Source organism: Fusarium oxysporum, chromosome 6, assembly GCF_000149955.1.
Source record: "Fusarium oxysporum f. sp. lycopersici 4287 chromosome 6, whole genome shotgun sequence".
NCBI classification, from domain to species: Eukaryota; Fungi; Ascomycota; class Sordariomycetes; order Hypocreales; family Nectriaceae; genus Fusarium; species Fusarium oxysporum.
In genome coordinates, this window is record NC_030991.1 from 2,802,376 (window position 1) to 2,828,961 (window position 26,586).

Sequence of the window (26,586 nt, forward strand, 5' to 3'; positions counted from 1 at the left end):
GAATCTTCGAGAATACACAGCGATCGCGATCCAAGAGCCTCAGGCACACCAGAAGGACGGCAAGCTACTGACGATTCCTATGAGACATCCGAGATGGGTCAAGATGGTCCCGACTGTTTGGAGGGAGGGAAGATGGCCGATCCGAAGCATGTTATGGGTGAACAAGGATGTGGAGGCGGAGCAGATACCGATACAGACGGCAGATATGACGGCAGCCATCTTGCGACTTCCTGGACGCCTAGTACTGGTTGTGTCCGTTTACGTACCGGGACGAGACGATGAGGCGTTGCAAGGTACCTGCAACCTGCTGCATCAGGTCATTTCAGGCACAAGAAGACAAGCCGGTGGGCTGGTGGATGTGGTAATTGTTGGAGACTTCAACCGACACGACCAATTATGGGGAGGAGATGAGATATCCTTGACGAGGCAAGGCGAAGCGGATCAGATCATCAGCCTTATGACTGAGTTTGATCTAACGAGCCTGCTTCCAAGGGGGACGAAGACGTGGAGTGGCGGAGATTTCGAGACAACAGTCGACCTGGTCCTTGCTTCGGCAGACCTAGCGACCTCGACTGTCAAGTGTATGATACACGGCACAGAGCACGGATCCGATCATCGTGCTATCGAGACGGAGTTCGATGTCTCTGTTCCGATGCCGCAAGCCCAGGAGCGACTTTTGCTCAAGAACGCACCATGGAAGAAGATCAACGCCCGGATTGCCGAGGCGTTAGAGTCCATTCCGGAACAAGGCACCGTACAGCAGAAGACTGACAGGCTTATGACAGTGGTGCTGGAGGCAGTCCGCGCGCTAACACCCAGAGCTAAGCCGTCACCATACGCAAAGCGTTGGTGGACCTCAGACCTCACGCAACTTCGGCAGATATACACACACTGGAGGAACCGTGCCAGAGCATCGAGACGTGCGGGACGAGCATGCGAGGAGCTTGAGGACACGGCGAGAGGAGCAGCAAAGCAGTACCATGATGCCATCAGACAGCAGAAAAAGACGCATTGGAACGAGTTTTTAGCCGATAACGACAACATATGGAAGGCAGCAAAGTATCTCAAGTCCGGAGACGATACAGCATTTGGCAAAGTACCCCAACTCACGAGGGTCGACGGCACACGTACGACCAACAATATCGAACAGGCCGAGGAGATGTTAGTCACGTTCTTCCCTCCATTGCCGCAGCACATCGAGGTGGAAGGGGATCGACCCCAGCGCGGATCTGCTGTCGTCATGCCAAATATCACTATGGAGGAGGTAGAGCGACAGCTTTTCGCGGCGAAATCATGGAAAGCACCCGGCGAAGATGGGCTACCAATCGCAGTCTGGAAACAGATCTGGCCTTCTGTCAAGCACCGAGTCTTCTCACTTTTTCGTGCTTCGTTGGAAGATGGCGTGCTGCCGGATCAATGGAGACATGCCAAGATCATTCCTCTGAAGAAACCAAACAAGGAAAACTATTCGATCGCGAAGGCATGGAGGCCCATCTCGCTTCTATCTACCCTGGGCAAAATACTAGAGGCGGTCGTCGCAGAAAGGATCTCGCATGCTGTTGAAACACACGGATTACTGCCAACAAATCACTTTGGAGCTCGTAAACAACGTTCCGCTGAGCAGGCTTTGATGCTGCTGCAAGAGCAGATCTACGCCGCCTGGCGAGGTCGATGGATCCTTAGCCTGGTGAGCTTTGACGTCAAAGGAGCTTACAACGGGGTGTGCAAAGAGAGACTCATCCAAAGACTGAGAGCAAGGGGCATACCAGAGGATCTACTTCGCTGGATCGAAGCTTTTTGCTCGGATCGCACAGCGACTATTCAGGTCAACGGACAGACATCCGAGAAGCGAGAGTTGCCACAAGCCGGGTTGCCGCAGGGCTCCCCTCTGTCCCCGATCCTGTTCCTCTTCTTCAACGCGGACCTTGTCCAGCAACGCATCGATTGTTATGGGGGAGCGATAGCGTTTGTGGATGGAGCTCATCAAGTAACGACCACTCCGCTCTAACCTTATTTCGATATTCATCTCAAATCGTTGGTCGTTTCACACTGAATTTCTTGGTGAACAAAGTACCGATCTCTTTGTTGGTCCCCGAATCATAGTGCCTGGCTCAACACTTCACGCGGAAAGCATACAAGTCCGACGAGGAACCTTTCGCGATCAGGGAACAACTTGTTTGGCCCAGGACCCAGGTCAAGGTTCTCGGGATGATTATGGATGCTAGCCTCAAATATAAAGAGCACATTGCACGGGCAGCGACCAAAGGTTTAAAGGCTGCAATGGAGCTGCAAAGGCTCAGGGGTCTTACTCCGAGGACAGCGAGACAGCTATTCACAGCCACGGTGGCCCCGGTCGTGGACTACGCCTCAAACGTATGGATGCATGCATGCAGGTATAGAAGAGCCAGCCCTATCAATCGGGTTCAGAGGATCGGAGCAAATGCAATTGTGGGGACGTTCCTCACAGTAGCAACAAGCGTAGCAGAAGCAGAGGCGCATATCGCCAGCGCACATGAACGGTTCTGGAGACGGGCAATTAAGATGTGGACTGATCTACATACCCTTCCGACAAGCAACCCTCTCCGAAGCTCTACATCTCGCATTCGAAAGTTCAGAAGATACAATCGCTCGCCATTCTACGAGGTAGCAGTGGCACTCAATGAGATCCCGATGGAAGAACTAGAAACGATCAACCCTTTCACGTTGGCACCCTGGGTAGAACGGGTGCAGACTATAGTAGATGATGGGGATAGTTTAGGGACAACACAAGCAGATCTAGGATGGGCGGTACGGGCAGCAGTGAGCAGTTCGGCGCGGAATGGGGTAGTCGGAGTTGGCGGGGTCATCGAGATCCCCACCTCGGTGCGAGGAGGACCGAAGCTTGAGCGCTTTTCCTTCACGCTCGGCATGAGGACGGAGCAGAACCCATTTTCCGGACAACTAGCAGCGATGGCTTACGCTTTGAGACACTTACCCGACCTTGAGTATCGAAGCGTGGCACTGTTGGCGAGCAACAAAGCCGCCGTGCTCACGGTCCGAAACCCTCGCCAGCAGTCCGGTCAAGAGTATGTTAAATGCATATATGATTCCATCAATGTATTGAGGGTCAAAGGAAACGTGGTGGCTGTCATATGGATGCCCACCAGTGCTGAACACAGGCTCCTAAAAATGGCTAAGAAAGAGGCGCGAAGTGCGAGCCAAGACGGTGCCGTCCCGGCTCAGACGTTTCCCCGAATGCGATCGACGACCCTGAATCTAGCCCGATCGAGCCAGCGTGCAAGCCAACGGCTCCCAGATAATGTTGGGAAGTTTTCGAAGAAGGTTGATGCTGCGCTCCCGGGTAAGCACACTCGATTGCTCTACGATGGCTTGTCACGGAGAGAAGCCAGCGTGCTAGCACAACTTAGGACAGGCATGGCCAGATTAAATGGATACCTCTTCCGGATCAGCATAGCAGCGTCACAGCAATGCGCATGCGGACAAGCGATAGAGACAGTAGAGCACTTTCTCTTTCGATGCAGGAAATGGACAGCGCACAGGACTGAGATGCTGCAGTGCACTGAGACATTGAGAGGGAACCTCTCGTTCTACCTAGGAGGAAAGTCACCCTCAGATGACGCAAAGTGGACGCCAAACATGCAGGCAGTCCATGCAACTATACGATTTGCAATAGCCACAGGACGACTCGACACACAATACTGAAACCAGATTGCAAGAATCTCACCTACTTACTCTTACTAACTTACTTACACTAAACACCCAACACCCAACACCCCGTCTCATACAAGCGGACGTCGCTTCAGCCGCCGTAGATAGGACGTTGAACACTTGAAGAATAGCCTTCAAGCTAGTTCGCTGGCTATGCTAGTAAATCAGGGGAAAACGCAGGGAGCAATAGGGTAGAAGGAAAAAGCACAATCGAGGAACAGGCGCATTATGGGCTTGAGGAGACCTATTTCAATTCATATGGTGAAAAGCAAGGTACAGTCTGGGCTTTAGGAAATGCGGACACAGATTGAGCAACGTGTAGCACAGCATGGGCTTGGAGAGGCGAGGACGAAAACTAAGCAATGTACGTACGAATTAGTGACTAGTGCCCTATCGGCCAAAATAAGCCGCCGGGCGTAATAAATTGTATTGTATTGTATTGTATTGTATATATTTTGTCTAACGACCCTAACTTCTATAAGACCATCGCGTGGTTCAGATTCAGCTTTACTCCGATGGGAAGTGCAATAGTATATTGCTACACCTTGTTATGTGCCCTACAATACCACATCACCTTACAAACCGCCTTGCACGGATAGTCCTGTTTAATACCTTACATCACTCCAGAGACGAAATCGGACGCCTGCAGCATTCGAATACTACTTAACCAAGGGGCATTTTCCCTTTCTGCTTGAACCCCAAACGACATGACACTCTTCTCACACCTAAGGAAGACCGATGGCGGTATAGAGTAGAAGATTGTATAGTAACAACCACAAAACACCTGAGCATCAAAGGCCATGTCGTTCCATCTCTTTCCCCTTCTACCGCTCGAATTGCGAGTGCAGATATGGGGGATCGCTCTGCGGAGTGCGGCCATGTCAGTTGTCTCCCTTAGCTTGGACACCATCTGCTCCTCGAAAAGCGGATTATCCTGTGCTTCTGAGACAGTTCGGCAACCTGGGTCATATCGTATTGCGCTATCATGCAAAGAGGCCTTAGCTGAATGGGAGAGAACCACAAGTCTCTTCTCGGAGTGGGCCTCTGTCAGGTTCTGCGTATCTCGAACCATCTTCTTGCTGCTTGACCTAGTGCAGCTGAAGTCTAACTCAGTGAGCGAGACGCTTCTATTCACAGGCAGGATTTCGTGTATCCAGCATGTCGCTTTCTTTGCAGAATCAGGAATCAACCTGATAGAAGTCCTGACGATCCTCACCAATCTCAATCATCTAGAGACCATCTTCATAATTGTTCCGCAATGCCCTGTCAAAGATATGCCATCTGTAGATCGCCACAGGATCCAGTCAACAGCACAGTTTTTGGCCAATCTGACGACTGAGTCACCTCCGACTACAGGTTGTATCGTGACTGAACCAGTCGACCTTTATCTAGAAGGCAGCTTTCCCGATCCCAAATTCGAAGCGTTCTATACCGGCGTCAATGCTCCTTCCGTAGAACTTGTAATGTCACGGTGTAGCAAAGACTGTCAACACGACCGGAAACCTGCCAAATGGTCGGTTGGTTGCTCTCTGCTTGACTGTACATGATATAGATACCTTGTCTCTGCACAAAGTGGCGTCGTTCGTTATTACATCCTTGTATCACCGAGGGTCGGGCGTAAGTGGATGCAAGCTGGGCATAGTCCTATGGTAACAAGCATAGGTTTCATGGGCCACTGTGAATCCTGCATTTGTCAGGTCAGTGATGCTTTTCAGTTTCGAGGAGCAGAACTTACGACTGGACAGTTTCCATAGACCGAGGTAAAGATATACCCGAATAGATATCCCTTGGAACTAAGATCCATAAGTCAGCTCAGGAGAAACATTGTGTAGCACAAATATCGGGCATTCTCTTGGCCAAAACCGTGTATAATTTCGCCATTGTATCCTGGAAGCGTCCACGACGCTTGCTTCTTACAGGCAGAGAGCCATACACCGTATACTGTGCTCCCTCCCTACTTGCCAGCACAGTAGGCCGATTTGAAATATTCCCCGTTCTGGAAGATGTCCATTTCAACAGCGTTCAAATTCGAGGGCTGTTTCTCTGCTTTCCAAATGATCCCGTAAACAATCCAACAATGGCTCTGTCATTTTCTTTAAAGGCAACTAGACAGCTTAGAAGCTCCTCCAATGTCTCGCAATATTGACTGTATATCACTCCCCTACTTACAGAACGTCAAGAGGAATCACCGCAAAGCCATCGAGAAGATCATCATATCAGCATGTTCCAATCCAAGCCGATCCTTAGCCAGGACATCTGGCGCAGCGACCGTGACATTGTGGCGTCTACTTCCAGACGAGATGTAGCCCTGCACTACGAGCGGGCAAGGTCGATATTCCGTCATAGTGGTACGTCCGAAGCCTTTATTGGAGAGCGTCACTAAACAGTTTGGCAGGTCTGTCACAACAGGATATTGAGAATCTAACCCCGAAATTCTGGGATTTCCAATTCGATTGTAAGTCTGGCAGATCTGAGCGCATACCTGTAGCATACTGATCAAGGCAATGGAGTGATTGCTGCTCGCGACATGACGGCCTTCATCATCGTAGCGATACAGGTAAACCTATGTATAAGGACACTTTGTTCCTTCGTCAAAGGGCGACCCGACCTACAAGACTTGGTTGATAAGCTCCTGAACTTTGATATCTGCGGTGGATTTATGCTGACCGAAGCCGATCATGGTTTGGACGCTCGTAACTTGGAAACGACGGTCACACTACTGCCTGATGGCTCCTACGATCTACATACCCCCCACGTAGGAGCTTCAAAGGCAATGCCTCTGACAACGCCCTACTGTGGCATGCCTCGCATAGCTATAGTATTTGCTCGTCTCTTAGTTGACGGGAAAAGCCATGGCGTGAAGCCCTTCCTCGTTTGTCTCAGCGACGCTTGCGGACTGCGGCCTGGAGTTACATCACGTATTCTGCCCACACGGCCGGGTACGAAACCGTTGTACCACTCTCTGACGGCATTTAACCATGTCGATTTGCCCTTCAGTGCTCTGCTCGGCTCATCCTCAGAACCGGAAAACGATCGTCTTGATTTTCTACGCCAGATTTGGCGGGTGTCAGCTGGAACGCTGTCCCTCTCTATAATGGGCATCTCCGCCATCAAGGTTGGAACGCGTGTAGCTGCTGTCTACATCGAGCGAAGGACAATCACGGCACCCGATGGGCCTGTACCCGGAGAGATCATGAGCTTCAGCACCCAGCAGCGTCCAATTGTCGAAGGATGGGTGCAAGGCAAGGTCTTGCATGCATTCGCTCGTTGGACCATAGGGATGCGCCCTAATCTTAGCGATGCGACGCAGCACGCGCTTGCCGCAATTTTCAAGGCGACAGTAATGAAAGCCTCCCAAATCTTGAGACCCCTCACCGAAAGGTGCGGGTTGGCAGGGCCTCTGTGCATATAATCAAATAAGCGAGCTAGATTCAACATTACAGGGAATCTCGATTGCCGAAGGAGACACACTACTGTTGTGCATTCGTATGTGCTGAGCTGATTTTTACCTGCTGACATTATCTTGACAACTGACGATTTATTTCCTAGATTTTATGTCAGAGCTCCTGGGAGAGAAACTGGGGCTCCCACAAGCGCGCAACAGATTGTCACCCTTGGCGCAACGCGAGGACAAGTTAATGTTAGATATGAAATCACGACTCGAAATGATCGGGGGGTATAAGGAACATCGCGGTCCCGCCTTCGATCGTCACATTCTCCCTCGATGTCGATTACTGGCTGAAGCGATTGGAAATCGCATGGCTTATGAGGCCGCCGAAACCTCGGGGCTCTCACCAGATGTGCTCACATTGTATGAGGGCATCTGCATGTGCGAGGATCTAAACCATTTGCCGGTGATGGGGCCACAATGTCGAGCAGATGCCCAGTCTCAATCCTCTGAGCCGTACAATAATGTCTTGGCCCAGATCAGATCGGAATCTGCTTCTCGGTCTGACTTGGATGATTATGTGACGGCACCTATCATGTCTGAAGAATCGTGGGGGTCTTTCACGAACAGTTTACATGCCTTCAAGCACCCGCACGATGTCGCGATCCCTTGTTCGAAATTATAAACATCCGCTGGTTTTTAGTCTACCCTCACTATCGGTAGTCTGTGGCGCTTTATCACGTTTGGTAGCTTGCGACAACAAGTGCCAGGTTTTCCCCCGGAAAATCGATTTATAGAAGATCCTTATCGCCCGACCAGAAAACAATGATCAGTGCGGATGAGGCTTTGGACAGACGCGCAAATCCAGATGGAATATTATTTCCACCATCTTACACACACCTGGATAGCTCTGGTAATGAGCAGCGACCTTACACGTACCAGTTGAGTTCGAATTTAGATCTTATAACAACACTACTGGAGTTGGCTCAACGCTCAGGACAGTAGAGAAGTGAACCAGGTGCCGTCATCTATTGGTGTGATGAAGCAGGTCAAGGAGGCAAGGCTCTGTCAGCAGTGTAAGCGGTCGTGAACGTGCCTTGAGCTATAACTGCGGAAATGTACAGCAGACCCAAGCCGTCTCTTCTCTTCTGATATGCTCAAATGTGAGTGATGAGTATTTACACGTGCGAGAGATAAGAAAGAGGGGGGGGGGAGATAGCATAGGACAGAGACGATTCATCAACCGTGTTTTTACCTTCAACCGATACAGAAGATGAGATTAGGAGAAAAGAATAATGTGCAGTAAAATTGTATTTTCCTCTACTCGCCCATGGGAACTGTTTTGATGACCATTAGCCGGACCTATGCACTCGGCGTACAAGAGGCTCAACTAAGGTTCGATTTCGGTGCTTTTCCTGAAAACGCTCTAGAGTTAGGGATACGTCCAAAATTGGGAGAAAGATATTCCAACTCCATTTTTTCTAGACGGCCAACAATGGATTATAGCAAAGAATCATTTTCTTCAGAGGCATGCATGTTGGCGGCCAAAAGCAGACCGAAAAGAAAAAAAGAAGAAGAAAAAGTCCTATTTCCGCCTAGACAAACCGATGATGCAAACAAGTAATATTCATAGGATAATTAACCTGCCATCGCCTACTCGGCCTGTACTGTACAACCGTGTATGTCAACACTCAAGCACATGATCCTGGAGCTACCATACAAGCTTTACCACATCAGCACCATTATTCTCATTTGATTCTTCGAAACTTCTGGCCTCCACTTCGATATGGCGAGCATAAGCTGGGCCTCTTCGCTGAGGGCTTCTATCATCTCCTTCTGTCAAGAGCTCGAACATATCAAAGATCCAGATGCCGTGTTCAGAGAACAGCTGGCTGATTTTGAAGATCGTTCGAGGAGAAGACTGGAAAATTTAGTACGGGATGGAACGTTCGGGTGCGTACCTAGCCTCCAACAAGAGCTACTTGCAGATAATCGGCAAATGATAGAACTCGAGCTAGCGCACGTGGCTTCAAGGGCCCAGAGGCTTGAGCAATATGGCGAGACAATGGAAGAACTGGCCAGAAGGATGCTAAGAGCACAGCTGAATATCCTGGGCCTAGAGGCGATACAAAAGTTGGTACCAGAGTTATCTGCAGCCATGAATTTGGATGAAGGCGACTCTATCCTTCTACGTCCGAACGATGAGCAACCGTCAGCCTCTGAGTATCAACCGAACAATGTAGCGGCTGGGGATGCACATGTGCAGGCTCCCAATCATGAAGAAAAATGGGACGACGAGTCCTGTCAGACGGTTCGACGAGAGGCCAATACATCCGTGACGTGGTGTACTTTGGTAAGACGACCAAGATACTGCTCCTCAGATTACAATTTTCCATGTATTAATCCAATTGTAGCGCAGGGGAGGTCGAGTTGATCCCCACGGCAATAGCAATCGGGAGCAGCCTTATCGCGCGATGACGAGACGAGCACCGCCCAGACAGAATTCGCCATCGCCACTCGCTACCGAATTTCACGTGTTACATGAACACGACGATTCTGAAAAGGCCCTGATCCGCAAGAGAGGTAACACCTTATGCAACAAGACTATGAACATGGGAGTTGATGGACACACCACCTGCATACTGGTCTTTAAGAATCCAGTTCACGACGAGTGGGTGTCTGCGGGACACATACCGGAAGGTCAAACGATCCCAAGCCTTGACGCTATAGTAAGTATTGCCGTAGCCACGCTCTTCCTGTCTTTGACTTACAATAGAAACAGGTAGCCGAGCATATGGGACGTCGTCAAGAGGCCGGAACAGACTCGCCCTCCATCAAAGTTGAGAACAGTAGCCCAAACACCGCAATGGGAAGAGGACGGGATTACATGAACATGATTGTACACGAAGGCATAGGTTGTGCAAAGTAATGATGGATGGATCATGCTCACCTGGAGAATGGGCGAGCGGCCCACAATTGATTGAAAATTATTGAAATTCCATATTTCTACATGTCACCATCTTGAAGGAACGTTACCTAGTACTACCTTGTAGGAAATACCATTGCAATTTAAGTTCAGTCATTTCCGCTCTGCTCACTGGTCCTCGACAAACAGAGACGTCTTGGCCAACTATATTGTATCATCATCGCCGAGTTCAACGAGCTTTGTCCCACGACAGTTCCAAGTGCTAATTACATGTAAATGTCCCTTAGTCTATATTTTAGTTTGTGAACCAATTTTTTAGTGTTGTTGCACTTCTTAAAGCTATTTCAAAGTTTTTACATGCAAAGGTTAAAACCTGGAACCCGGAACTCGGAGCTTGACATTGATTATTGATTATTGATTATTGACAAGGCATATCACGGGTGTACAGTATAAACATCTCACCTACTACAGTACACATACCGTCGATCTCTCATGTTCCTATGTTGTCAGATCCCCAGTGCTTATCGACCCGCGTCTTAGAACGGGATAGATGAGTACAGCAGCTCATCTTTCCGTTGAGATTTGCGCAGTACATGATAATAGAGACCTTCCCGTTCCATACTGTACGTACACCAATTGTCCTTTGCGACCTATTTCGAGACGCAGATTCATCTGCAATCGCAACTTACCCATAGGTTATGTCCAACTAGTGAAAGAACCATTTTTGGCCGTCTGAACTGGCTTTCGCATACACGCTAATATTGCCTCGCCTAGGGGGTTTAGGATTTTGGTAGCTTACGTCCTCCTCCAGACGTTGAGTCGAGGCAGAATATGGACTACCTTCCCGTGTGTGATCGAGATAGGTGCATTCGAACCAAAATGACTTCAGACGCAGACATGTCTATTAATCATGGAGAGTGCAGTCTGCTATTCATAAAATGTGAGAATTCATCTCTCAGGGTAAAAGCATCAAACTCAATCTCATAATCACACTGCTCCATTATCCTAGGCTTTCTACCTCCTGTACGGCATGGCTTGCCCCGACGTAAATATAACCACCCGCCTACGCGAAGCCATCGCCAATTGGAATACGCATCTTCAAGGTATCAAAGATCCGGACGATGTCTTTCGCCACGAGCGAGCCCGTATAAGCGACGCATCGAAGAAACGAATCGAAGAGTTTTATCTCAACACCCTGCGGGACAATGGCAACAACAACAATAACGATAATGTTGCCCTTCTTTTGCGAACCCTCCTCTCTGATGGCCAGCAGCTGAAGGAACTTGAGATGGAGCACGAAGTTACCCGAACCAAGAAGCAAGAGCTACAAGATGAAGTAGCTAAGAGTGTAGGGAGAAGGATTGTCGCAGATGTAATCGACATCCTAGGCCTCTCTGCAGAGCAGCATCTGATGCCTGCAGTACCTCCCCCATCAGAAGAGGCTACATCGACCACCAAAGACCACGTCGACAGCGCGAGCCTGCCAGTTCCCGATGATTCGGACGCACCAGCAGCTACAATGGGGCTTACCACGCGAACCCGAAGCTACAACAGACGGAAGAATGGTGGAGCCCGTCAGAAGGTGGCGCCATCGATAGGCCCATCCGTAAGCGAGGGTGATAGCTCGGTAAGTCATCAAACAGTCAAGGTTGTCATTAACCTAGTTATGTATTCGTCTGTCTTTTCTTCCTTACTGTTCAGGATTCTCATCTTGTTGTTCCGTACTGGTGCTTCACAGTGGTGTCTTTGCTTTCCTTTTTTTTTCTTTTTCTTTTTTTCTTCCCCTTTTCGGTCTTTGTTCTATCCCACTGACGGTGCCTTAGCTCAAGAGAAAGCGCCAGCCAGATAAAGACGACGGGCGGAATATAAAGCAGGAAAAGAAGACACCCCGGGTCTCAACCAGACAAACCCCGTCTTCTCCTGGAAATGCCAACTTTGAGAGCGTAAGATCATTGCCGGCGCCTTGTACTAGATCGGGTGATTTACTTCAGCATAGCAATGAGAAAGATGTCATCTCCCGCAGGAAGGCGATAGAGTCACAGTACAAGAACATCAGACTTGATGTCAGCCGCCCCTCTGCTCGTGTAATGCTCCGGAGACATCCCTCTCGACGCGGTCTGTGGACTTGCTTGATATTCGTTCCGCAAGTCCAGGCGGATATGAGCTTTGATACTATGGTCTGTACCTAACCAGGCATGGGAAACCCTTTGGCCAAGGGGCTGGTTTTCTGCCAAAGCTATTGTACTATTCGTAGTCTCTCTGGGAGCCTGAATGGATTGTGTGATTCTATGTGTTGAAATGTTCGCCGACCATGTCGAAGTTGCTACCCTGGAGAGGGAGAAGGAGAGATGGAGAAGGAGCAGTTTGAAAGTACGGGAGAGCAATAGCTTCGGTGTGCCGTGGAAACGATATAGCGTCTGTAAGCTCAAACGAGGAGTAATATTGAAAAGCGTTTTACGACCCAGTCCATCTACTATCACGTGAGAACTAAATGCGAACTGGGAAGGAATATAGATTTATCGGCAGTTACTAGGTCTGCGCTCTGTTCAGCACCAAAGACACTATGACGCGCCACGGTCCTGGGCCAGCCGATTACATGGCGCATCAAATCCACCACTGCACGTAACTGCAGTTCCATTAGAAATTTTTGGATTCTGACACTACTGTCACTTAGCCTATAGTGTTCGTTATTGAGCCATATCAAGTACAGTACACACATTACCTTGTGCTTGTCACCTTTCCAGTCACGAACAGTGGGGTTGGGTAGAGCCATATGTGGCAATTAGACTTGACGTTCAGAGAGTCCAGGAAGGTACACCAGGCGTGACTCGTGCTCGCGCTTTAAATATCAATTCCAAAGAGGAAGGTTTATGATATGTACCAGATTACAGCATCAAAGTTACCAATACAGCATAAAATTCATTACCAAAGCTTATCATATCTGATATTTAAATTTTGAACTCTATGCATCACAAATTTGCTGGCTAGAAACGAAATAGTTCATGACAGAATTGTTGAAAATTGTGAGCCGCCCACCAACTTGTCCACTAAGCTTTTAAGATAGGAAGACTAGCGTGCAGAACCTTATCGAACAGGAAGGATCAACATATCATCGGTGCTGCGAACAGCTAATGCTGTATCACTTACAACATGCACCATGCGTGAAATATAAGGATGACCTTGTGAATCCCGAAGTCAACTAAGAAGAGCAGCCATTCTTGGATGGGAAGTCAGATATTTACGATGGTACCGTACAAACACGCATAATCCATCCACATCACTCGAAATTGGCAAATAATCCAATAGGCGATTTTGCAACGTTGTTTCATGCTGAATTGTACACCAAGAGCCAATAAGCTGTGGTTTCAAATAATATAAAATAGATGACTTCTCTCATAATGGCGTTTGTTTTTGTGTTTAGGCGCGAAAGAGCGTTGATACTTGCTCCTGACCTCAAGTATCTTCCCCCAGGTCCTGCTTCGACTATCAATGAAGGAACATGTCAGATACGGGTCTTGTCCCAACTACAACAATGAAGTCGCGCAAATTTCTCGTAGAGTAGATCATCAAGTGCAGCAGCTTGGGGGTAGAACCAGCGTTTCCCACAGTTCCATCACTTATGTGAATCGAGGTGACGATCAGGTGTCGCTTCGAAGAAGGATCGTAGAACTCAACCGAGAGAACGGGAGCCTGCGTCATGAGGATAAGTACTTTGCTACACTGGCTAACGATGTACTAGTATCTCTTAAATCCTCGATCCAGTCTTGTCTATCCAAAATCCCTGACGCTCTGCTCTATGGTAACACAGCTACCTTGCACGGCAGCGAAATGGGGAGTAGCATCTCGCAAGCGTTCAGGCGCCAACGCCCGCATACTGACCCTCTCTCGAGCCCCAACCAGCGTGAGGCTCAAATTGGCGGTTTCGCTGATGCACAGGACCCTCAGGTAAATTTGGTGTCTTCCTGGGGTCAAGGTGCAAGAAACCGTCCATTACCGCCGACTCCACACCTAATGTCGAAGTCTATGCTCGAGAAGTTGGAGATTAATCTCATAAGAGAAAATGGGATGATGAGACAATCAATCTCATTGAATAGAAAGCTCGTTTATCGGGTGCTGCTGCGTTTAGTTTCTCAGATACGACAATTGGCTTCCGCGCTCCGATCGGTTGTCACGGAGGCAAACCTCTTGATTGAGCAATTGAATACCGACTGGCGACAGTACATTGAGGATGTTATCAAGGTGGAAACAGATCCAGAAATCTTGGGCTCAGGTATCGATTTAGCCTACAGCTTAGATGCCAAATATCACGCCGGCAACATTGACAATAGATCAGAGTCAAGACTACGGGATTCGGATCTAAGTTCGAGATACGAGCCAGACTCGATGGAGCCAGACTATAGAATAAGTGATCATATACCTCGTTCCGCTACACAGGCAGGTGGCAGAGATTTCAATTCACTGAACAGCCCATCCATGAATCGAGGAAGTTTGAACACGGGAAAGAGCAAGGAGGATCAAGGTCAAAGCTGGCCTTATGTAGAACCTCTTCGAATAGCTCATCAGCAATCTCAGCCTTCCCCTGGTTGTGATACTGCGTCGACGAAGGCTAAATTAAGGCAACGCCTCGCCATGCTTCATTATGAGCGCATGTACTACAGGAGACTGGCCAACGAGGCAGTCGTCCGATTTGTACGTACAATAAAACACCACGTTCACGAGGTCCGGAATCTTTTGCACGAGTATAGCGCGGAGGAGAATAGACTCAGGGGCTTACTCCAGCAGCAGATAAACCTTCGAACCACTCAGCATCCTAATGGTGATGGATAAAGACCAGACTTGTATGCGTCATATCAAGATAGCACTCTATGTCAATACTGTACTGTACTGATAATCGCCTAGATAAGGTCTCGTTTCGAAATCCATCACCTCTCCCTTTCTTTGTTCGTTTTGCTATTTCTTTTTTCTTCCAGAATTACGTTCTTTATGGTGCTGCCTCATCAGTAATCAGAGAGCATTCCTATGGAATATAACCTCCGAATGGAACAGTAGTAAGGGGAATACAACGTAGTAGCGATGTTAAGCGTATAGATACTCATCAGTAGAACTTCGTTTAGTGCAGGATAGTGGAAAGTACCCTACAGTCCATCATCACAATCAACGTCAATGTTTTCGTAGAGGTAAGGGCAGGTTTGGAGCTACAATGGAGAGGGAGCCTCAAAAGGCCGTCCAGTTTCGAATTCACACTAAAAAACATATCCGCTGCTATTGTGCTGCTATTGTCACGCCCTCAAGTTTCGTGGAATGAGTGAGAAAGGACCATTGCTTACATCTCCGAGTCAAGTCAATCTTGCCACTACCCTCGACAGCACCTAACTTTTCGGAGAGCCTGGCAATTCGAGTTCGCGCTCAACAGAAGAAAGCAGCCGTTCACATGAGACAGAGAAGTCGAGTACGTAAATGGACTCCTGGGTAGAAGTCGACTACATATCACATTCATTGCGCGCGGGGATGAATATTTATACCGTCTCTTGACCTTCAACGTCAGTGCCTTGAACCGAACTGACTTTGTTAGTTTTTTTCCGCTTCTATCTTTCTCGTCCGCCAGCCAGCGATCCAATGGGAAGCAGCTCGCTCCCTAGCGTTCCTTCGCCACCGCGCGTTGCGCCACCGCACGCAATGACGGTTGAGCAGCTACTCCATTTCTTACAAGAGAGGAGCCATCTTCTTACGCTGGAAAATGAAAGATTGCGCCCACAGTACGAGTTTCTCCAGGCCTTAGTCGATCAGAAAGAGGCTACGTTGAAATGGCAACAGTGGCTCATCCGCTTAGGAGAGGAGCATGTGACCTTGCTAGAGAGAGTACTTCAAGGGCAGTCAACTGAGACGGTGTCCGCGACGGAATCGCCGCCACAGTTCATGGAGCATCAGTTTCGGCAACAGACCTGCAGCTCACCTCTGAACACACCACCGAACCTGAGACTTGAATCGAATCAAGACGGCGACAGTACATCGTTTGCGGCCGGCGTGACAGATGATGATGGCAGACGAGGGATCATTCAAGACGATTTGGAAGTGATGCAGCGATGCGCCGAATCAGAAGCCCTGGCTTATTTAGCATCCTACTGTTAGCTACATTTGAATTGAGTGGACAGAGATTGCTTTTTATTGTTTTCCCGGTACAGTAACCGCCTGCAACGTATAAACGTACATACCGGCGCTTCCTGCCGGCGTGATCATTGAATACAGCCTACGTATCCGTCTCTACCCGCGCGACCTATTCAATCTAACTTAGCTTTTGATAAGAAAACTCTTGCTTTTCTCCCCAGCTGGCAAAATGCTCCATTCGCCTAGCATCGATATTGTTTTAGTTTGGGCCTGCCCTAGGAGGTCGTCATGAGGGGACCGAGGTCTGCATTCCGTCTCTGTCCGGCCCAGCAAAAAGCGGTTGTAACTTTGCTTTGCAGCTTAGAGATTCACCATGTTATTATTGCATCACCATCCAATTGTCTTTACGAACTGAAACGTGACTCGGTATAATATTTGTATGTTGAGCCATGTCATTAAACTTATCCCCCCGTCGTAACATGGTACCATTTCGTCTCTCCATGCATGTATAGATACATATGTATACATAAATATGTGTAGATATCCATTCCCAGTGCGTCCAGCTAGACCTGAGAATCGCCTTCGGAACTTTGCCTTTACGAGCCGTTTATTTCGGTTCCTCTGGTATTGCTCATCAGATTGGAAGGGTCCACGGTAGAGTCCAATCCCATCTGCAAAGGAGCACCTCGGCCTGTGGCTCCCTGTGCATGGAGGTTGGTCTGGCCACTAATCGCGCGTACTATGGTCTCACTTATCCGTTGCGGTAATTGATTGTTGCTGTAGATCCTGTTAGCTATACTAGAGGGAAATTAGGAAGAAGAAATGCTACAAAGGGTAAAAGGAACAGAAAAGAGAGAGAAGAAATCCCTAGTGATCAGGTTAGGACTAAAACGTACTCTGTTCTAATTTGCTTCAAGGCTTCCAAAAACTCTTTTCTCGTTTGCTTCATGCTTTCAGAAGACTCTGTTCTCATTTGCTTCATGTTTTCAAGAAACTCTGTTCTAATTTTATTAATGCTTTGGAACAAGGATTAGCCAAGGAAGAACGATAGAAAATGAAGAAGAAAGAAAAGAAAAGAAAAAAAAGGCTCGACAGATACGCCGACTCACAGTGTCAAGGTTGCTTTCGATCTGCGGTAGAGCTAAGGTGTCAGCTTCAAAGTGGTGCAATGGTGTAAGGCTGACTCACTGCTGGTTTATTAGGGCTTCCAGAACATAACGGTCGTCGTCTTGCGGCTCTTGCGGCTCTTGCGGGTCTCCAAATTCTTCATCGTAGCTAGGTCTGTACTTTTTGTCAGTCTAACTTCGTTTGCGTGGTCCGTGTGATTGACGTGGCAAGGCGAGCAAAACGAAGGATTACGTCAAACAGTGTGGAAGAAGGCAAATATAGATGGGATGAGAACAAGTACAGTGACATTGAAGAGAATAAAGGCGGAACGAATGGAAAAAAAAGAGAGAGAAAGTAAAAAGGGTCAAAGAGAGAGGGTAAGAGGGAAGGGGGAAGGGATGGGGGGAAGACAGAAATAGGACAAACTCTTCATCATGGTAAACCATCTCGTCATCTTGCTCGTCCTCGGGAGTAGCGACAAGCTGAGGCTGCCGATCATACATACGATCACGAACTGGCATCATTCGACTTTGCCGAATGTGATCGACCGGCCGCCGATAGCTCCCCAGTGAACTAGATCGGACATCCTGAAGCGCCTTACGAGCAGCCCGTTTAGGCCTGCACCGGGTGGCCCTCCTAGCAATACGCTGAGCCGGCTGCGGTGCTAGCACTGGACGGCGCGACTGGATATAGGCTTGCGATGGTCTGGGCTGTGAAGACTCCATAGAAAGAAAATTAGATAGAATAGATCAAGGCACTTGTATAAAAAAGAATGACAGAAGGAGTAGAGATAGATGGGGAAAGCAAGAGCTGGCCGGTAAGGAGACTGATCGAGTGACTGAGGGACTGTGCCAGAGCTTACCGTGCAGGTGCAGCGATGAATGTATCAGCGTCCAGTTCTTCCCTTCAACGCAGCTTTATATGTAGGGAATGGCTGTTACCGACAGTCTGGTTCAGCGCAGGCAGCTGCAGCCCTCCTGTTGGGCGGCCGACGGGTCGAGTAAGTACCCAGCCATCGTGGGAGGAAGATACTGTAACCTTTCACAAATATTGTGTACCTTCCGAAAGACCTCAGCAACATGCCCCTTTTGGACTTTGATCGTTTTTGTTGAAGCCATCCAGAAATCGACAATATACAGTCGCGATGCACCCGTCCGTTTTCCACGCTTGCCTACTGTCCTACAAGTTAGCACCGTTTGGCACCGTCCAGACTTTGGCGTCATTTCGCAGGTGCTACCAAAGCGTACTTTCTAGACCTAGGTACTCGCGCTCTCTCTCTTTTTTTTTTTCTTTTTTTTTTTTTTTTTTCTGAAATCGGACATTTTGTCCGTCCGCCCTGGGACGACAAGCTGATCGCTTGCTTCGTTAGCGGAAAATCGCAGCTGCGTCTGGTATGGCTGTTGAGGTTGAAGAACAACAATTTCGGGGGACTCGTCCGCTCACTCCTAGCGCATGTGTGGTAGCGGACTTACTGGCATCCACCTTCTATGGACCTAATCTCTCATCTCAATGTTGGGATGTTGCTGCATGCAGCAAGCAGCATGTTACCGTAGTGGATAACATAGGGCAATGGCGCTTTGACAAATACAATTAACTACCCCATTTCTCAACGGTGGAAGCGGCTCCGAAAATCTTCGGACGCGCACAGGTAATGCTGAAAGCTTTCGGGGCCATCCTATTCTGCTGACTCGTTTCGTTGCAGATCTTGGGGCCGCAATTCACTTCCGGCCCGCCTGGCTTGACCCCACATGTACAACGTCAACCAAAACTGGCGGGGGCGGTTGAAGCCAAGTGCGTTTTCTAAATCCAATTTTGGCTTGGAAACTACTGCACAAGGCAACGCGCACAGTTTAAGCATGTCATCCCACGTTGTCAAGCGGCATGGACCCATCCATTACCCAATCACCGCCAAAAGAGACTTGGCTATCAGCATGCTAAAACAGCAGGATGTACTAGAACCCCCGATCTTTGATAGACTCAACCAACGGCTCACAACGGCCCAGGACCGAGAGGGCAGGTAAGAATAACGATGACAAAATATAAATAGATATAAGTAAATATAAGTAAATAAATAAAAAATAAAAAAAAATAAAACCCTCCGGATTCTTTCACGCTGGTGTAGGAGGGCGCGCTACAATGCCGATTGATATGTGTCGCAGGATAAGGCATGATCTACGGCCTCAGAAAACAACTGCGTTAGTAATCTAGCTATATGCTTTACGTAACTCTGCGGAATGGAATACGCCGAACGAGAGAAAGCTTGGCAACAATCAATCAATACATTTGTTTGCTGCTGTACAGGCCATTCTGACACCAGAATAAACGTGTGATACCTTGTCCAGCGTTGACACCATGAATCGAGAGGTTATGAAGGTTAAAATAAAGCTCAAGGTACTGTAAGGGAAGACAAAACCCAACGCCAAGTGGAGACGAGGAGGCACGCGATGTTTGGTAACCTACGACAACGTCTTGACACCTCTCCTACCCCAAGTTAGTTGATTTTCTAGAAGGTATCAGAATTCGAGGTTCTTTGAGACCGTATCATTCTATCACACAATTAACGCGAGATAGTCCTTGGTGTATTGTCAAGTCGATGGCTGGTCACTCTTGTCGTTGTTTTACTGTTCTTGTGGTGATGTCCTATCACGGCGAATACGAGCCTTCCTGCCCTTCTCCAGTGGAGTTCATCATTAACTCCGCAAATCAAGTGTTCCACCAGCGAGCGACAGCTGACAAGCCCGTATAGAGCCAGCAACGGTTTCGTTATCTCCCCGCCCAGGCCATTCTTAGGTCAGCATCGGGGCCGCTTGATTTTGCTTGTTGACACAGATTCTGACAGCCATGATACCCCTGTGCTAGTGCGCGTGCTGTCATTCCGGATAACTTGCCTAGCTTCAGTCTAACCTAGACGATCTACGTGGTCCGGCACCAGTTCTTCAGCGCCTCGCTTCGTTCGACCTCGGTCGCTAGTCAGTGTCAAATTTTAGCTTCTCTGTATTTCACATGATATCCCGCAATGTGGGGGCGACATGCAGTTCATTCATGATTCACGTGAAGCACATCATCGAGCCATGAAAGCATGAAGGTGGATAGATAGACAAGCAGGAAAGCACAGACGCAGACAGGGATATTACGAAACTAAAGAAAGGGAGCGACAATAAACATAATAAAAAAATAATAAAAAAATAAAGAAAGAAAGAAACAAAAAGAGGGGAGGGAAAGCCGGAGACCGGGGGAACCGGGGAACCGGAATCACTTTAGCATGCGGAGTCATTTCGCAAGTTATTTTACGCGATCCAATGAAACGAGGTCCCCGCAAGAGTTTCTTCTGCTCTAAGAGTAAAGCTTCCTTCAACGGTGCGTGAGTCAGGGCCTTCGCGTCGACACTAAACCAAACGCCACCTGAAAATAGGGCGCTACGCTGTGCCATAAACGCCCTAGATCATCAGTGCAATGGTGCTTAGTCTCCGAGCGACAACGTCCGCTTCCGCCGCGTCAATTTTCCGCTCCTCTGATCAGTGACAGCTCCAAAAGTAAAGTGGATCAAGAAGCCGTTTTCGCTACTCAGGTCGGGACTTTACCTGCATCGCGGCGGAGCCGAGCGACATCCTAAAAACAGTCACCCAGCAAGAAAGACGGAAAAGTCGAAATAGAACGAGGTGTAATGGAATCTCTACCGCACACACAGTTCTCAAAAACAGTCATTGCTGCTGGCAACTACAGTTTGAGCATGCGATTTTTCCTACCTCACAACGGACTTGCAAACTGCAGTAAGCCCCAATAACCAATCATTATGCTTGGGTTTACGGCTTGTAGAAGGTCACTGTAAGGCTGACTCGCATTGAACGCAACTACATTGGGACTAGTGCTTATGCTCGCATATACTTTCTAGGTACATCTCCTTTGCGGCTAGGAGTAGGCTTATCGGCCAATTCTGCCACCTAAAGTGGACGATATATCTGTCTAAAAGGTAGATATATGTACCTCCAAGACACAACTATCTTAGAAATAAAGAGAATGTTGTCGCAAGGAGGAAAATGCCTATGCACTATACTATACATTGAACTGTAGAACATCCAGTAGCGCATCGGACTTGACCATTGGACAGCAACGAAACTACAGGTTACCTACCCTACACTAGCTAGTATCCAACAGCGGCAGAAATGTGCCGCCGCCAAGAGCTCAAGGGCCCGGCCACTAGATCGGTTAAAAGTCCGTTTTGGCAGTTATTGTGCCACGTGATGTGGGTTCAATGCAGAGCACGTCGATCGCAACTGCCGATGTAACCTTGGCGCTGAGCGGGACTGCAATAGGTGGGCGCAAGCAATATACGGAAGAGCGGAAGGCGGAAATAGGACGTTGAAGAACACGATCGACAACGGCATCGTGAGATTGGATCCACAACCAGGGATTCGAAAGAGGTGTTGGCTTTAGCAGACACTTGACCCACCTCTTTCATGGGTTTGCGTCTCATATTCCTCATCCATCTCCCTCGCTTCATCTTTTCGACCTATCTTGACGTTGCTTTCGTCCCGACACTCTGGTACGCGATGGAGAGGTTGAAATTGGACCCAGATTGAATGAGGATTTTTGCAACGACCATGGAGTAACACCGACATGACCCGTTCCGCTGCACGACGACCGACCAACAGTCCTTGGCATGGCAAGTCTGGAAAGTTCGGCAATGGCTCGACGACGAAAGAAGGCCGAAAATGAACTCGAATCAAGACATTGGCCTGGCAAGAAAGCATAGCGGGCGAAATGGGTCGTTCTGTGCTGCAAGAGAGTCGCGAGTCCGGTTCGGGACAGGACGATTCATCCACTTAATTCCGCCGTTCGTTCAAAAGATAGTGTACGTTCGATATATACACAGCTTCCATATCTTGGAACAACATCGAGACCAAGACGATACTGTTTCGTCTCTGCTTCCTTTCCGGCTGAAGAGGCAGACATGGCGCCTCGGAAGACTCGTTCCAGGTCCCCCCACCCAGAAGATCGAGGATGGGTGAGCCAGACCATGCGCAAGAGAGGCATGACGGCGATCAAGAAGAACTATCAGTTTGGCAAAGACTGCGGTACGATCGCCGTGCTTGCGTTCTACAACAAGATCCATGGATTCTGGGACGGCTCAGTGTACACCCCAGACGGGGAATCGCTGCCGGAAAACACGAACGACGTGGTAGGTTCAGAAGCGCAGAAGCATGGAGCCTGAAGAAGCCGATTGGGCGAGTCGCTGACCGGGATGGTGGTTACAGATTCACGATATTTGGCGGAGGCAGGTTGTGTCTAATGGCGAGCTTGTTCTGAGGCCAGCGAGACAACGGAAGCAGGCGGCCAATACGAAGCCGTGCCGGGTCACCAAACCAGCGCCGAAGCCATCACCCCGTGTGCTCAGTCTTCGCAGCAGAGGTCGTCAGGGCGATGGCTCATCAGGGTCTGGCGCCTCGCCGACCCAGCCGCAAATCATCGTCGCCGGCGACGGCGAATCCGAAGCCGAAGACGATGGTGAGAGTACCCGGGACGTTCCAGCCAGTCCAGCGCCGAGGGTGACCCGACGCCGGGGTCGTGACAATGCCGGCCCCGGAGAGACCGAGACAAGAATCCGAAGGGAAGCACGCCTCGACGCTTGCGCGGATCATGCTGTTCGCGGTATTGACAGTACCGATGGTCATATCGACGGTCATATCGACGACAACGACAGCGGCAACGGCAACGGCGAAGATGATGACCATAACCACGGTTACGGAGGCGGTGGTCGTCGTCGTGAGGTTCCCGATCGAAGCGAGCCGGCGGAACTGAACAATGCTGCCTCGAGTCATCTTCATGATGATGTACCAGATGATCAGCACACCGTGATGCCATACACTTCTATGGCAGACGAGGATGCGGAAGGCGAGCTGTGGTGTGAGCCGACCGCACCCTTTGCTTCCATGGCTATGAATGGCCAGTCGGATGATGCAGTCCAGCGTAGTCACGGCGATGAGCCAGGATCTGTCGATCTGACGACGGCGATGGCAGAAGATGACTGGATGCAGTCGGCTATGATGGACTTTGGCCAAGTGACAGATTTCCCTGGCGCACATCACTGGGGTGACATGCTGGAGTTTGATCTAGACAACATGGGTATGGACATGAACGTGGACTTGGGCATGGAGATGATGGATCAACTTGACAACGGTCACCTGCCCATCGATATGATGCATCTTCCCTCAACCGACCCACATGTCGTCCGTCAGGCTCCCATCGAAGCCGAGGGAGGTCTGGGCGACGGTGGACTGGCGAACCGCGACACCGACGCTATTGCTGATGCTGGCAATGGAGCCGCAAAAGTTACACAGTCCACGGCTGCGGCAGCCAGCGACAGCCACATGCCCTCCGCCCAGTCGAAGAGTGACATTGAGATGCAAGCGCGGACTCTATCAGACGAGACTCATCCTAGCCCGCGGTCGGCCGCTGCGACAGGTTGGCCTGACAGTTCGAAACATACCACGACGACGGCAGAGGACGGACCGCAGCCGGGTCAATTTGCTGGAAACCCGCTGTTATCGATCATCACTAGAGCATTGTCTCAGATGAATTGTTACGAGGATGCTGGACCAGATATGAACAATAATACAAGTTGGCCAATGGGAAGTCAGGGCATGATCGGTATGCCGCCCGCGATGCCGGCCTGTTGAGTATGAACTTCAAGCGTACACCGGTCTTCTTGATCGGCCTTCTCTGATGTGCTCGTAGTTGTACTTTCTTTCTCCTCTCTTTTATTTATTCAAGAACGAAAATGAAGAGGGCAGAAAAGGAACAGCACGATAAATTTTGATGGATGTCTTGATGATGTCTCGATGGATGTCTTGAGAGAAAAAGATGACGAGATGCGTAGAAGAAGAAAGAAAGGAACGATAGATCAAATAGACTTATTTATTGGCCTAGGTACTGTAAAACTAATGCGCCTGGCGTTGTTCCATAATTGCTCCCACTACCTGGGAAGCTTCTTACCGTTTAAGGAAGAGCTTGATTCTGCATCTGGTTTGGTGAGAAGTGCACGTGCACAGACGGTCGTCGTAGATGTCCCAATACATGTGAGAAATTAGCAAAATCTAATTCATAATGTCGGAAACACCCTTACGTCTTTATGCCAAGTACTCATACTGAGAGCTGACAGAACATAGACCATGGATGGCATGAATGGGAGGAAGAAGCCAGAACCAGACGAACATGACTGCAGCATGTACAGGATGAACGGTATCAAGCTCATAGTGTTAGAAAGTAAGAAAGGTCGTCAGCTCCGTCTCGTTTCATGTGGACAAAACAAAGTCACTCGTTTGCTATTTAAGCCCTGCTCGCCCTGCCGATGTGAAACTTGTCACCTCCGCATCCTGTCCGCTCTCAACCTGGCATGCATATAATTGGTTTGATGCGAAAACAGAACGTAAGGTCACTACCTGCCCTACAGTCACTATTTCCGCGGAGAGAAAATCCTCAGGCGCTTCGTCAGCAAGAGAAGACCGAGAAATTGGAAGCTAATCAAAGACATGGTACACAAGTGACCGGACAAGCGATGGACACTGGCGCTCAGTTCGAGCCGATGGATATAGACAATGAAGAGGCGTCGAGGGACAACGAAATGTGTATTCCGACGATCGTGTTATGGCCGCCGCCGGATGATGATTTTGATATGAAGGAGGACGCAGAGGATGTGGAGATGACTTGTACTGAGAGGAGCACCATTACAAACAACCACTAAGCGCTACAATACTGTATATGAATACTTCCGACTCTATTGTCATCATAGGCTTCCTGAATTTCCTGCTCCCCACTGAAACACTGGTATTTTAAAGCGCCATAGCGAATCTGGATCGTCAGTATTCGTACGTGACAGATTAAAGTCACCCTTGACTTGGGGGATGCATATTCCGCAGCTCTGTGTCTAAGCCCACTGCCGACTTGTATTGTGACCCCAGCCCGCCAAAGCATTATCGTCTCGAAGGCTCTACACTGGATAGATTGCTCAGATCAGACGGAAAGCGCAAGATGCTGGACCAGGTTCTGCTATATCTGCCGCAGAAGCAAAGGAAGAGAGATTTGCGAACAACAGAAATTATCCAGAGGCTAAAATAGGATGAGACCCGGCTCAATCGAAAGAACGAATCTTCAAAGTGTCGCGTATCAAAAAGGGAAGTACTTACTGTACGACCAGCTAGGCTCAGAAATTGGAAAAAGGCCTCTTGGATCCCCTTGGAATGCTTAAATATGCACTATTGCCATGTTCGGCGATGTTCGTATCCATCACTCTCTAGGAATCGATGATTCGTAGTGAATACACTAGAATTGACAAGAAAAGAACGCTGCGACGCCGCATTGTGGATGAGACGTATGGCCCTACGAAAGAAGTCAAAGCATGGGAGAGGATCAAGAAGCTAGTGAAGGCACCAGATAAATCGCCAAATCTTTACGTTCAGGTACCCAGTAGTGAATCCATTCACAGGATCGATGACTCCGTGATTAGCCATACCCTCGACTCGCTATCACATGCCGTTCAGAGCAGGGTCGAGCCGAGAACTACGAATGATCGTAAAGAGGATAATCACATATCCATATCCATCGAGTTTACCCATAATCATCCATGTCGAGAAGATGGGGAGGATGAGGACCTCCGCTGTCTGTGGATCCCCTCAAGTGACGATGAGGAAGATGAAGAAGCGGCGCATGCCGACGCGGTGTCCGTGACGACGTGGCCTAGGCGGACTTGAACTGTATGTACTTGGTCTAGTTATGATGAGTCTTTTTTTTGTATAAAACTAGATGGTTATATCTATATGTTAGCTTGGTGAAGTTCGTCTTTTTCGGGACTGGTTAGATCGATTATCGCTTAGGGAGCATACGTGCTTCAATTTTCCATGCCGGGAGAGAGGGCTGGTAGCCAGAACTGCTGAATATAGAAATCTAGGATTGGCCTTTCCTTTCTATGGGAGAATTGATCCTAGTTTGTCGCAAAACATCTGTTCCCTTTCATAAGAAATAAACCCTCCCTTCCTTATGTCTTTGGCAGTAGCATCATCTCTTTCCACTTCTCATTCTCCAAAGCACTACCCGAGAACTCTGGAATCCGAGAAGATAACACGAGAGCATGCCACGGATTTCTCTGGATCTGCCGACACATCTTATTGATGTCCCGGCTGGTCGTAGTAGTGAACGCTACTACATTCCCATATATAATGTAAACGATTTCTGAGAGCGATTCCTATACCTATACTCCGCCACAGTGCCTCAAATCACTTACAAACTATTAGATTACCTTTGGCGGGGCACGAGAGCTCATAAGTTACTGGTTACAAGACTGTGGCGTTATAGATTG

The 26,586-nt window shown here is 48.8% G+C and overlaps 7 protein-coding genes across 7 annotated transcripts; 5 read left to right on the plus strand and 2 right to left on the minus strand.

Annotated features, from left to right (window-relative positions):
* Window positions 1–4,321: 4,321 nt before the first annotated feature.
* FOXG_22402 (uncharacterized protein) lies at window positions 4,322–4,780 on the minus strand (the record flags this gene model as incomplete). The annotated part of the gene is made up of 1 exon (XM_018402810.1): window positions 4,322–4,780. The coding sequence occupies one exon, from the start codon at window positions 4,778–4,780 to the stop codon at window positions 4,322–4,324; it is 459 nt and encodes a 152-aa protein (XP_018256906.1).
* Window positions 4,781–5,929: 1,149 nt separating this feature from the next.
* FOXG_16272 (uncharacterized protein) lies at window positions 5,930–7,781 on the plus strand (the record flags this gene model as incomplete). Its single annotated transcript, XM_018396329.1, has 5 exons — window positions 5,930–6,056; window positions 6,104–6,163; window positions 6,219–7,048; window positions 7,152–7,194; window positions 7,258–7,781. The coding sequence occupies 5 exons, from the start codon at window positions 5,930–5,932 to the stop codon at window positions 7,779–7,781; spliced, it is 1,584 nt and encodes a 527-aa protein (XP_018256907.1).
* A 1,101-nt stretch (window positions 7,782–8,882) lies between these two features.
* Window positions 8,883–12,211, plus strand: FOXG_16273 (uncharacterized protein; the record flags this gene model as incomplete). The annotated part of the gene is made up of 8 exons (XM_018396330.1): window positions 8,883–9,029; window positions 9,111–9,449; window positions 9,511–9,825; window positions 9,879–10,021; window positions 10,626–10,645; window positions 10,834–10,868; window positions 11,032–11,649; window positions 11,846–12,211. 8 exons carry the CDS (start codon window positions 8,883–8,885, stop codon window positions 12,209–12,211), a joined length of 1,983 nt encoding a protein of 660 aa, XP_018256908.1.
* Window positions 12,212–13,511: 1,300 nt separating this feature from the next.
* On the plus strand, window positions 13,512–14,849 carry FOXG_16274 (uncharacterized protein; the record flags this gene model as incomplete). The annotated part of the gene is made up of 1 exon (XM_018396331.1): window positions 13,512–14,849. The coding sequence occupies one exon, from the start codon at window positions 13,512–13,514 to the stop codon at window positions 14,847–14,849; it is 1,338 nt and encodes a 445-aa protein (XP_018256909.1).
* Window positions 14,850–15,698: 849 nt separating this feature from the next.
* Window positions 15,699–16,151, plus strand: FOXG_22403 (uncharacterized protein; the record flags this gene model as incomplete). The annotated part of the gene is made up of 1 exon (XM_018402811.1): window positions 15,699–16,151. The coding sequence occupies one exon, from the start codon at window positions 15,699–15,701 to the stop codon at window positions 16,149–16,151; it is 453 nt and encodes a 150-aa protein (XP_018256910.1).
* A 1,160-nt stretch (window positions 16,152–17,311) lies between these two features.
* Window positions 17,312–17,755, minus strand: FOXG_22404 (uncharacterized protein; the record flags this gene model as incomplete). The annotated part of the gene is made up of 2 exons (XM_018402812.1): window positions 17,312–17,408; window positions 17,661–17,755. The coding sequence occupies 2 exons, from the start codon at window positions 17,753–17,755 to the stop codon at window positions 17,312–17,314; spliced, it is 192 nt and encodes a 63-aa protein (XP_018256911.1).
* Window positions 17,756–18,164: 409 nt separating this feature from the next.
* Window positions 18,165–19,381, plus strand: FOXG_16275 (uncharacterized protein; the record flags this gene model as incomplete). Its single annotated transcript, XM_018396332.1, has 5 exons — window positions 18,165–18,234; window positions 18,374–18,477; window positions 18,937–19,025; window positions 19,084–19,251; window positions 19,357–19,381. The coding sequence occupies 5 exons, from the start codon at window positions 18,165–18,167 to the stop codon at window positions 19,379–19,381; spliced, it is 456 nt and encodes a 151-aa protein (XP_018256912.1).
* Window positions 19,382–26,586: the final 7,205 nt, after the last annotated feature.